General features: G+C 42.7%; 1 protein-coding gene and 1 long non-coding RNA gene across 7 annotated transcripts in view; both read left to right on the plus strand.

Annotated features, from left to right (window-relative positions):
• The window catches only part of CAPN3 (calpain 3), a 129,545-nt gene that overhangs the window by 23,280 nt on the left and 93,793 nt on the right, over window positions 1-12,472 (plus strand). For all 6 annotated transcript variants that reach the window (XM_030215244.1, XM_030215246.1, XM_030215247.1 and 3 more), the window contains exon 2: window positions 11,102-11,171. In XM_030215244.1, coding sequence (XP_030071104.1) covers window positions 11,102-11,171 — 70 coding nt within the window. The remainder of the gene's footprint in view (window positions 1-11,101; window positions 11,172-12,472) is intronic.
• On the plus strand, window positions 2,835-10,241 carry LOC115478043. The gene is made up of 3 exons (XR_003943423.1): window positions 2,835-2,915; window positions 2,985-2,986; window positions 10,230-10,241. It is a non-coding gene; the product is annotated as an uncharacterized LOC115478043 (long non-coding RNA).

Consider the following 12,472-nt stretch of genomic DNA (forward strand, 5'->3'; position numbering starts at 1 on the left):
GGTAGGGAGGGGGGGTCTGCAACTCAGAAGCAAGGAAGGAAGGGAGGGAGGGGGTCTGGAACTCAGAAGGAAAGGAAGGAAGGAAGGAAGAAAGGGAGGGAGGGAGGGGGGTCTGCAATTTGTGAGGAGGGAGGGAGGGGGGTCTGGAGACAGGGAGGGGGAGGGAGGAGGGGGGAATACCTTGCTAGAGCCCGTTTCCTTGCCTACCGAAACGAGCCTTTTATACTAGTATCCTAATAATTCTGAGCAGAGTTTGCTTTTAGGGGTTTATTGGTGGGATAGGGTGTTTTCATTTAAAAATGTTCATTTCCAACCAAAGCAGTTTACATGCTATACTCCAAAATGGCACCAGCCATCAGTGACATTTCCAACTTCTCTATTTTTCTACTGTGACTCCAATTTCCACTCCGAGTAATACTGGCATCAGGCTTTACATATCTTTGTTCTGGACCTGGTAAATGTAGCTTTAGATCCAGGAGAAAGATATGTTTATGTAAGTATAAAATTATAAATTTACCATATATTATAATGGTTTTTTTTATTTTGAAGCTGGAGTTGGAGTCGGTCCATTTTTACTGACTCCAACTTCACCCAAAATTGCTTCTGACTCCACAGCCCTGGTCTCAAGAACCCAGTGGATCCCAGAAAGTAGAACAGTTTCTTATAGCTCATTTCCCAAGTCTACCTGCCTAATAATTTTTATGAACTTTTCCTCCAGGAATTTTTACAAATCTCTTTTACTGTTAGCCACTTTAACCACATCCTCCAGCAACAGATTTCCATACTTAATTGTGAACTATGGGGACAATTCTGTAACTGGGCATGGCACCTAGATGCAGCAGCTTGACCACAAATTCTATAATGGCATCTGGATGCCAAGATTCTGTTATAGAATAGTAGCATTAATTAGGCATCTAGGGGGTCCTTTTACAAAGCTGCGGCAAAAGGGAGCCTGCGCCGACGTAGGTAAAAGGCAGGTAAAGAAATGGATGTGCGGCAAGTGAAGCACTTGCTGCCTGCCCATTTTGGGTGGGAGCACTTACTGCACCCATTGAGGTGGCGGTAAGGGCTCTGGCGCTACCCCGGTGGGAACTGGGCAGCAAGCGGCACTGCCTGATTACCACCAGGTACACACTGGCGCTACAAAAAGAAAAATGTTTTTGTAGCACCAGAAATGGTGTGCGCTAGGGGTGGGAACTACTGCCAGACTGCTGCGGTAGCCTGGCGGCACTTCATTTTTAGCGAGCGGTATGCCCAAGTTAGGCTTCCTGCCGCTTTGTAAAAGGGCCTCTATGTGCCCACAAAAATGCCCCCTTGTATTTTCATGCTAAGAAAGTTGCGTGTCATTTATAGAACAGCACTTGTATGTGTAAGTTTACACTTATCTATGGTGGGCTTATACTCTACAATTTTAGTGCTTAAATTTAGTAGCTAAAGTTATAGAATGAAGGGATTTATGAAATAATACTGTTTATAAGCCATTTTCTATCTGCTGGTCATTGGTTTCATGGAGAATTCCCTTCTTTAGCTATTGCTTGAAAGGTTAAAATATCATTTCCCTATTGGGCTCGTTTTCAAAAGAGAAGGACGCCCATCTTTCGACATAAATCAGAAGATGGACGTCCTTCTCACAGAAACGTCCGAATTGGTATAATCGAAAGCCGATTTTGGACGTCTCCATCTGCACTCCGTCGCAGGGACGGCCAAAGTTCAAGGGGGCGTGTCGGAGGCATAGCGAAGGCAGGGCTTAGGCGTACCTAACACTTGGACGTCCTGGACCCATAATCGAAAAAAAAGAAGGACGTCCCTGATGAGCACTTGGACATTTTCACCCGGACATGTTTTTCTTTTGACTAAGGCACAAAAAGGTGCCCGAAATGACTAGATGACCACCGGAGAGAATCGGGGATGACTTCCTGTTACTCCCCCAGTGGTCACTAACCCCCTCCCACCTTCAAAAAACATATTTAAAAGTATGTTGTGCCAGCCTCAGATGTCATACTCAGGTCCATGACAGTTGCATGCAGGTCCCTGGAGCAGTTTTAGTGGGTGAGTGCACTTCAGACAGGCGGACCCAGCACCATCTCCCCCCCACCTGTTATATTTGTGGGGGAAACAGCGAGCCCTCCAAAACCCACCACAAACCAACTGTACCCACATCTAGGTGCCCCCCTTCACAATTGCATAAGCCTTCTAACACATAATTCATCACCATACTAGTCTGACCTCAGCTACACAAGAAAACTAAAGCTCGTAATGAACATAACTCTACTCCTCTGCTCGACGATTCTTATTGTGGTTCTGCCATATAAACTTCATCTTACCACAGCATCACATTGTATTTGTTCACACCGGAATCTACAAACGCCTTTCTGGTACTTTGTAAGCCACATTGACCCTGCAAATAGGGGGGAAAATGTGGGATACAAATGTAACAAATAAATAAATAAATAAATAAATAAATAAGGGCTATGGTAGTGGTGTACAGTTGTGGGTAGTGGGTTTTGGGGGGGGCTCAGCACACAAGGTAAGGGAGCTATGTTCCTGGGAGCATTTTATGAAGTCCACTGCAGTGACCCCTAGGTTGCCCGGTTGGTGTCCTGGCATGTCAGGGGGACCAGTGCATTACAAATGCTGGCTCCTCCCATAACCAAATCGCTTGCATTTGGTTGTTTCTGAGATGGATGTCCTTGGTTTCGAAAATTGCCGAAAATCAGAAACGTCCATGTTTAGGGACGTCCAAATCTAGGGACGGTGAAATTTAAGGATTTGGACGTCCCTGACGGTATTTTCGAAATGAAAGATGGACGTCCATCTTGTTTCGAAAATACGGATTTCCCCGCTCCTGGATTGCAACATTTTGCAAGGACGTGCAAATCGAAACTTGGACTTCCCTTCCGAAAATGCCCCTCCACGTAACCTTTTCACACCAGTCACGATTTTATAATTTTCTATCATACCCTCTCTATTGGCTCTTTTCCAAGATGTAAGGAAGGTTCTAAAGCGTTTAACCTTTCTTCATAACAAAGAGGTTCATTCCATCTCCTTTATCAATTTTGTTGTCTTTCTCTGGATTTTTTTCTAGTTCCTCTACATCCTTTTTCAGATGGGGTGACCAGAACAGTATTGAAGGTGCAGTCGTAACAGGTGCTCTACAAAGGAATAATGATATCCTCAGTTTAGTTTAGTTTAGTTTAGTTCTCCATTTCTTTTCAAATAATTCCTAACATTCTACTTGCTTTTTTTTTTTTTGGCAACCACAATACTTTGAGCTGAAAAATACAACATGTTATCTGCAATGACGCCAAGATCTTTTTCTTGGGTGGAGACTCCTAACTCCCCACCCAACATTTTGTATTTGTAGGTGGGATTATTTTTCCCTATGGGTATCACTTTACATTTCATCTGCCATTTGGATGCCTGGTCTTCTGATATCACAAGAGCCTTCAGCAATTTCTCACAATTTTCTGCTCTTTTAACAAGCTTTGAATAATTCTGTAGCATATGCATGAAAGCACATCCCTATTTGTTTAGTACTAGTTGCATTCTGTTTATGTTCCACCCCAGATTTTGGGGATAGTACTAGAGTTCAGAGGTGCAGGCTCCGTACACAGGCAAATTACAGGAAACATGAGATCAAAGATACTGAGTCAAATTTAAAAAAAAAACAAAGTAAAACCCCATTTGCGGAGATACCAAGTTACCCATTTCCAGGTTGAAGATTTTGGTCTATTCCTGGTTGTGAACTTACATCCCAAAGCATTGTACAATTTGTAGTGCCGGATCCTGCCCCTTGAATCAGTGCAGCAAATCCCATAATGCACCAGCATGGAGTGGTCAGAAATCCAGGACTGTCTCAAAATCTCCAGAACTGGGTAATCTGGCATCTCTGCACTTGCATCAGAGATTCTAGAACTGGTCTTTATTCAAGTAGGCATAAAACAGGACCTGGCTTACATATTGCAGGGTATAGCTCAAACACTGCTATACGGAGCTTCCAAGATACCGAGCCCAGGAGGGAGATTTAAGGCAGTCCTGGATTTCTGCCAGCCTCATCCTGATGCATAATTGGACCTGCAGTACTGATTTCAGTGGGTAGAATCATGGACTACAAATACCATACTGCTTTGAGATGTAAGTTTGATCCAGTCCTGGGTTTACCCCATTGCATGAAGAGATTTGCAGCTCTGATTCCCTGTTGCAGTGGTTCCCAAACCTGGTCCTGGACACACACTAGCCAGTCAGGTTTTCAGGATATCCACAATGAATATTCATGAAAGAGATTTGCATGTATTGGAGGCAGTACATGCAAATCTCTCTCATGAATATTCATTTTGGGTATCCTGAAAACAGTGGCTCGGGTGCCTCCAGGACCAGGTATGGGAACCACTGCCCTACTGCATTCCCTAACAAACTAAAGACTACAAGTTGCTGCATGCAATAGGGCAGTGGTGTTCCTAGGGGGGCTGACACCCGGGGCGATCGCCGATGCGCCCCGACCCCCGGGTGCGGCCCCCCCGGATGCAGTGCGACCTCCCCGGCAAAAGGACCCCCCGGGTGCACGCCGCTGGGGGGGGGTGCCGCACGCGCCTGTCCATTCGTTCCATGCTCCCTCTGCCCCGGAACAGGACCTGTTCCGGGGCACAGGGAGCATGGAACAAACGAAGGACAGGTGCACGAGGCACCCCCCCCAGCGGCGTGCACCCGGGGCGGACTGCCCCCACCGCCCCCCCTTGGTACGCCACTGCAATAGGGTAAACCCAGGACTGAATCAACTCTATCAGTGGACTCTAAATCCAGTTGACAACCGTAAGTGGGACAGTCCCAGTTCAAATTAGCCAATACCCTTTCTGCCTTAAGCACTGTCTATAATCTGCATGTGTTAATAATTATGTTTAGGTAAGCTTCAACTCCTGGTGTTGATTTCTAAACCAGCGTTTCCGAAGTCCGGTCCTGGAGTACCCCTTGCCAGGCAGATTTTCAGGATATCTACAATGAATGTACATGAAAGAGATTTGCATATAATGGAGGCAGTGTATGCAAATCAAGTGCATGCATATTCATTGTAGATATCCTGAAACCCTGACTGGCAAGGGGTACTCCAGGATTGGACTCGGGAAACACTGGTCTAAACACACCAAACCTCTACACCGCCCTTAATTTTTTCTGATTTTTAATATCCCCTGTACTTCTAGTAGCATCATCCCCTGCTATTTGTTTTGTTAAAAATAAAAATAAACAATGTGCTTAGGCTATATGAATAAGAATGTCATTATTTTCAAAAGGTTTTCTGCCACTCTGTACTCTTGAAAGTAGAACTTGTAAAAAAATAAAAATGTTAGCAAGTCGTAGCCCGGCTCAAAAGCTCCCAGGAAGGTTGGTGTTGATTGCTGTAACTAAAGGAGTTATTATGTGCTGCTCTCTCCATAAATTATGTGCAATAAACACACATAAAAGCCGCATGTGTTACAGTATATAGTCTAATGATGGGCTGACCCACTTTGACTGGAAGCTATTAAGTCCTTTGACAAGATGCCATGAATTCCTTTTCCATTAACAGAATGTTCAGACCAGGTTTGTTACTGTGCCAGCTCAGTAGTGCTTCTCATCCTAGTCCTCAAAGCACACCCTAGACAGGTTTTCAGGATATCCACAATGAATATGAGTGAGATAGAGTTACATGCACGTCCTCCTCAGTATGCAAATCTTTCTCATACATATTCATTGTGGATATCCTGACAACCAGACTGGCTGGGTGTACTCCAAGGACTGGATTGAGAAGCACTGGCTTACAGACTAGTTTGAGGAACACACTTCAATTCTGCAGGTTTGCCAAATTAATTTAACAAACCTTTTTGTCATATCTCATGCGGTGCCCTCAAATTAGTGAATCTGATTTGGAGTACTAGAAGATTCATCTGTTTGCATCTGGCAAATAAGAAAATAAGGAGTGGGAAGTGGACCAATGACTCCAGGGAAACAGGACTATGGTGATAAAGGAAGCAGCTTTATTCGCAGACTTGACACAGTACTGTGTTTCGGCCACAGGCCTGCCTCAGGAGTCTAAAATAAAAAAAAAAAATACTACTTAACATTTCTAAAGCGCTACTAGGGTTACGCAGCACTGTACAATTTAACATAGAGGGACAGTCCCTGCTCAAGGAGCTTACAATCTAAAAGACAAGTGAACAGTCAGTCCGAAAGGGGCAGTCAAAATTGGAGCAGTCTGGATTACTGAACGGTAAGAGTTAGGTGCCGAACGCAGCATTGAAGAGGTGGGTTTTAAGCAAAGACTTGAAGATGGGCAGGGAGGGGGCTTGGCGTAAGGGCTCAGGAAGGTTGTTCCAAGCATAGGGTGAGGCGAGGCAGAATGAGCGGAGCCTGGAGTAGGCGGTGGTGGAGAAGGGTACTGAGAGGAGGGATTTGTCCTGTGAACGGAGGTTTCAGGTGGGAACGTAAGGGGAGATGAGGGTAGAAAGGTAGTGAGGGGCGGCAGACTGAGTGCATTTGTAGGTAAGAAGGAGAAGCTTGAATTGAATGCGGTATCTGATTGGAAGCCAGTGAAGTGACCTGAGGAGAGGGGTGATATGAGTATATCGGTTCTGGCGGAATATAAGACGTGCAGCAGAGTTCTGAACAGATTGAAGGGGGGACAGATGGCTAAGTGGGAGGCCGGTGAGGAGTAAGTTGCAGTAGTCAAGGCGAGAGGTAATGAGAACGTGGATGAGAGTTCGGGTGGTGTGTTCAGAGAGGAAAGGGCGAATTTTGCTGATGTTAAAGAGGAAGAAGCGACAGGACTTGGCTATCTGCTGGATATGCGCAGAGAATAATAAAACAACATCATAATCTATTACAAAACAATCACAATCTAATATAAACATTATAATTTTTTAGAATACTTATAGTAACATATATGGAAACATGTAAATGAATGAATAGAAACCTCATATGTAAATGCAAGAAATACATAAGATCAAAATGCAATATAATAAAGAAATGAAAATTAAAATAAAAATGATTTTTATTTCTATTTTTATTTTTTTATTTAAATTTTCATTTCTTTATTATACTGCATTTTGATCTTATTTCTTGCATTTACATATGAGGTTTTGTTATTATTATTATTATTTATTGCATTTGTACCCCACATTTTCCCACCTATTTGCAGGCTCAATGTGGCTTACAGAGTGTTGTTATGACAAAGTCATGACAGGATATTGGATACAATCAAAAGTAAGCAGAAGATGGATGAGGAATTAGAGAAGATGATGCTAGATAGGATAGTTTAGGAGGTGATTTGTGTCTTTAAGGGTTCTTTTTGTAGGCTCTATTGAAGAGATGTGTCTTCAGAGATTTGCAAACGTTGCTTAGATTGTCCATAGTTTTTAGGGCTGGGGGTAACCCATTCCATATCTGTGTACTTCTGTAGGAGAAGGTAGTGGCGTATGCCTGCTTATATTTAAGTCCTTTACAAATGGGGAAGTTCAGATTGAGGAATTTGCGGGCTGATCTCTTGGCGTTTCTGGGCGGTAGGTCCACAAGGTTAAACATGTACAGTGGGGCATCTGCGTGAATGATCTTGTATACGATCGTGCAGATCTTGAATTCGATACGTTCCTTGAGTGGAAACCAGTGACGTTTCTCTCTTAAGGGTTTCGCACTTTCGTATTTGGTCTTTCCATATATGAGTCTGGCTGTGGTATTTTGGACTGTTTGGAGTTTCTTAATAGTCTGTTCTTTGCATCCAGCGTATAGGGTGTTACAGTAATCCAGGTGACTAATTACCATAGATTGTACCAAGGTACGAAAGATGCTTCTCGGGAAGAAAGGCTTAACTCTTTTGAGTTTCCACATCGAATAGAACATCTTTTTTGTCGTGTTCTTCACGTGGGTATTGAGAGTGAGGTTTTGGTCGATGGTAACTCCAAGAATCTTCAGGTTTTCTGATATAGGAAGGGTGCAGTATGGTGTGGTTATAGTGGAGTAATTGTTTGTGTTGTATTGAGAAGTGAGTACTAGGCATTGAGTTTTTTCTGCGTTGAGTTTTAGCTGGAATGAATCTGCCCAGCTATGCATGGTTCTGAAGCTTTGGTTGATCTCGTTGGTGATTTCGTTTAGATTGTGTTTGAACGGGATGTAGATCGTGACATCGTCTGCATATATGTGAGGGTTAAGGTTTTGATCGGCTAAAAGTTTGGCTAGAGGTATCATCATTATGTTGAAGATGGTTGGTGAGAGGGGGGATCCTTGAGGAACTCCGCATTCTGGTATCCATGGAGGTGATTTTTCAGTTTCTATTCATTCATTTACATGTTTCCATATATATTACTATAAGTATTCTAAAAAATTATAATGTTTATATTAGATTGCGATTGTTTTGTAATAGATTATTATGTTGTGTTATTGTTTTATTTTATTTTTTTAATTTTAGACTCCTGAGGCAGGCCTGTGGCCAAAACACAGTACTGTGTCGAGTCTGCGAATAAAGCTGTTTCCTTTATCACCATAGTCCCGTTTCCCTGGAGTCATTGGTCCACTTCCCACTCCTTATTTTGATAGTTTGTGTTCGTGGGAGTTTGTGTTCATCCACCTCGGTGGATTGCTTTCTTCTTAAATAAGAAAATAAGAACGTAAGTGTTGACATACTGGGGCAGACCGAAGTCCGTCAAGTGCAGCATCCTGTTTCCAACAGTGGCCAATCCAGGTTACAAGTACCTGGCAAGATCCCAAACCAAAACAATACATTTTATGCTGCTTAACCTAGAAATATGCAGTGGATTTTCCCCAAGTCCATCTTAATATTGGCATGGACTTTTCCTTTAGGAAGTTAGCCAAACCTTTTTTAAACCCTGCTAAGCTAACTGCTTTTACTATATTCTCTGGCAACGAATTCCAGAGTTTAACTACACGTTGCGTGAAGAAATATTTACTCAGATTCATTTTAAATGTACTACTTTGTAGCTTCATTGCATGCCCCCTAGTCCTAGTTACAGCATGATATTGAAAACTTAGCAAATTGGATGTGTAGAAACAATCTTTGCATTTTAGGCTTACCTGAAAACACTAAAGGTAAAACCATGAGGTAATTTCTTCCATCCTTTTTGACTACTTTGTTGGAACCTGCTCTCTGCTGTGTCCTGCCCACTTCTGACATAACTTTCTGCTTCCACAAGGGCAGGACACAGCAGAGAGCAGGCTCCAGTGTCTGTGACAGACAGCCTATGCAAATCACTGCCGCTGCCCTAAGCCTTCTATGGAGAAACACATGTTTTAAGGGGGGGGGGGGGGGATCAGAGACAGGAAAACATGCTAGGGCAGGGCCCCCTAGGAGTGTGGGCCCTGTGCAGCTACCCCTGCTTAAGGCTGTACCTGACTATAGGGACCAGACCAAAGATGCTCACTTATGTTGCCTTTCTGGAACCATGTCAAAAGCTGTGCTAAAATCTAAGTACATCACATTTAGTGCTCTCCCCCAGATCCACCTCTTTAGTCAAAGAAATTGATCAGATTTGTCTGGCATGACTTACATCTGGAAAAACCATGCTTCCTTCAGTCTGTAGTCCATTGGATTCCGGAAACTGCACTATCCTCTGTTTTGCAGTGGTTTCATTAATATATTGGCCACCAAAGTCAGACTCACTGATCTGAAATTTCATATTCCTCCTTACTTCTGCTTTTAGGAAGAGGAATTACACCAACTACTTTATAGTATCAAAAAGGTGAGAATGAAGGCCATTAAAAGTTCCCCGATTTCTTTCCTTAGTCTTGGATGTATCAAATCAGGCTCCGCCCCTTTGTCTACTCTTAGTTTAACTAGCTGCTCATGAATGCAATCTTCTGAAAATTGTTCAGAGCCATTCCTATTTGTGTTCATTTTCTGTGGTCCTATTCCCAGCTTTTCCGCAGTGCACAGCGAACAGAAATGTATGTTAAACAATTCTGCTTTTTCTTCATCAGCCTCTACATATTCCTCCCTTGACGTTTTGAGTCCCACAATGCCACTTTTGCACTTCCTTCTGTTACTAACTGTGATAAGGCAGTTTGTGTAGGTAGCTCTCTGAGGGAAGAACTTTGGATCTTTACTACTGATGAACTGAAGATGGGAGTTTAGGTTCATGCTCAATTTGAAGGCTTGCTTTCTCACACCATACTTCCATTTTTACAATTTCTTTCCTATCACAACTCCTGGACAAGTTCCAGCCCTTCTCTGCAATTATTTTCAAATACAGCAGTGAACATTTTTTTCCATGCGAACAATACGATCATGTTACCCTTCTTCTGTCCACACCATAACGGTTACCGATTTCTGGTAGAATAAGTTTAAAGTCTTGGTTTTTGGCTCATAAAGTTTTTTATACAGGACTGCCTTCTTATTTATTGGATAGGCTTATTGCATATGCCCCATCTCACTCCCTTCATTCCTCAAACACCAATCTCTTACTGGTGCCTTCCCTGCTGGACTTTACCTTCTGCTATGTTGTCCCTGTTTTGTGGAACATGCTGCCAGTTGATCTTCAATTAGAATCCTTGTTTTAAAAATGTAACTAAACAATAAGAGGTGAAGATCTGCCGACAGGCAACTCAATAAAACATACAGAACAGATCAGCAATAATAAAAGAGAAGTGGTTTATTGGAACAGTAACCCGACATGGCCATGTTTCACCCACATGTGCATATAAGGAAGATAAAAACAGGTGAGTAGTAACCATTTTGAAATGAGAAACCAACAAGGCAAGCGGTCCACCAAATCCAAAGTGAAGGATAAAAACAAGAAGTAGACCTTTTAAGAAGCAAATAGTCTTTATTGATATCCAAAAGCTTCACATGCTTATCTTCCAATGTGGTATATATCATTCAATGTAAAAAGTGTGACGAAGGGTGCTATATTGGAGAAACAAGCCAGATGCTAAAGAAGAGATTTAATTTCATAGACAACATATGAAAAATGCCAGTGCCAACCATAATGTCACATCCCTAGACTTCTGGGTACAATGGATGTGTGGGTCTGCCAGCCCCACAAGCTCTTTGATTATTACCCCTCATGTACTCCTTTGATAACGACACATCATCAATTGACCCTTCTTTCATTTTCTTGTACAGGAAATATGCAAGAATCCTCAATTTATCATTGGTGGTGCCAACAGAACTGACATTTGCCAAGGAGAACTAGGTAAGAAACCTCTTTGTCCTCTAGTCATTGTGGAATTGTGATATACATGCATGCTCTACAAAATAGATTACACACACACATTAATGCATTGTTGGAGCAGGTGTACATTTCTATGAGATGATTTGTACACTGTTCTGAGATATTGCACAAGCCGACTTTATAGCGGCACAGAGAAACGGGAACCTATGTTGCCTTTATGAAAGAGGGATGGCATAGAGGCCATTTTGGAAATGTTTAGAGATACCCTGTTACAAAAATACCTCCTAATTTGCAATTTTGTTTTAGAAGACTTAAAATACATTTTAAGTGAGTGAAATATCAGAATCATTTCCCCCCTATTTATTCCAGGTTTGGATAGTGATCTTTGACTAATAACTGAGAGGAATGCATCTTGTATAAATTTAGGAATATTTGATGAGGGGGATTTTATAAGATCAAGTACTATAGTAAAGATTAAAGTCTGGCAACATTTTCTGCAAAATGAAAAATTGTGGATTTTTTTTCAACAAAATGAACATAACAGAAAATAAAATATCTAGCTAAACTTCTCCATCTGGGCCAGAATGCTTCAGACGCTGAGCATCATCACAAGTGACTGCATATGACTGAAGCCATTCCACAGCCCTAGGGTCATGAGGGAAGGAGAAGGATGCCAGAGAGGCTAACCTTTCTCTTTCCCCTTTCTAATGCTACATCCCTATAAGTATACACACCAGTGACCTGTGGTGATATTTATGGTAGAAAATTCCGTAAAAGGCAGCCCCAATATAACATCTTCCACCCCACCCCCACAAAAACACCATCAGTACCCCTTTTCAGTCCTGTCTCCTTGCACACTGTGCTCAACAGCTATCTCCTCACCTCCTGCCCTGCCCCCTTCCTGCCTCTTCTTACCCTGCACTCCCTTCTCTATTTCTCTGCTGTCCTATCCCTCACCTTTTCTCCTCCAAATTCCACTCTATTGGCTCCCACTCTCATCTCTTTCCCTTCTAACCCACAGCCTGCATTCTCCTCTCTGCTTCCATCCCTCTCTTCTCCTGCTAACGCCACTCCCCAAATTCCTTTTTCTGTCACCTCACATTACCCTCTTTGTCCTTCTTTTGATTTTCACTCTCTTTTTTCCCCAGTCTCTGCCCCTACTCCCCAAACCCTTTCCTCTTTTCCCAACTTCCACCTCTTTCTTTCCCACCCCCTACTCGGTGTCTTTTCCCCTTCCCATGGTGTTCAGTGCCCCTTTTCTTTCTTACTGTGCTAGTCAATCTCCCACCCCTGATCTTTAAACCCTGACTCCTTGCACCTCC

The sequence above is a fragment of the Microcaecilia unicolor genome, chromosome 9 (genome assembly GCF_901765095.1).
Source record: "Microcaecilia unicolor chromosome 9, aMicUni1.1, whole genome shotgun sequence".
In the NCBI taxonomy this organism is placed as follows: Eukaryota; Metazoa; Chordata; class Amphibia; order Gymnophiona; family Siphonopidae; genus Microcaecilia; species Microcaecilia unicolor.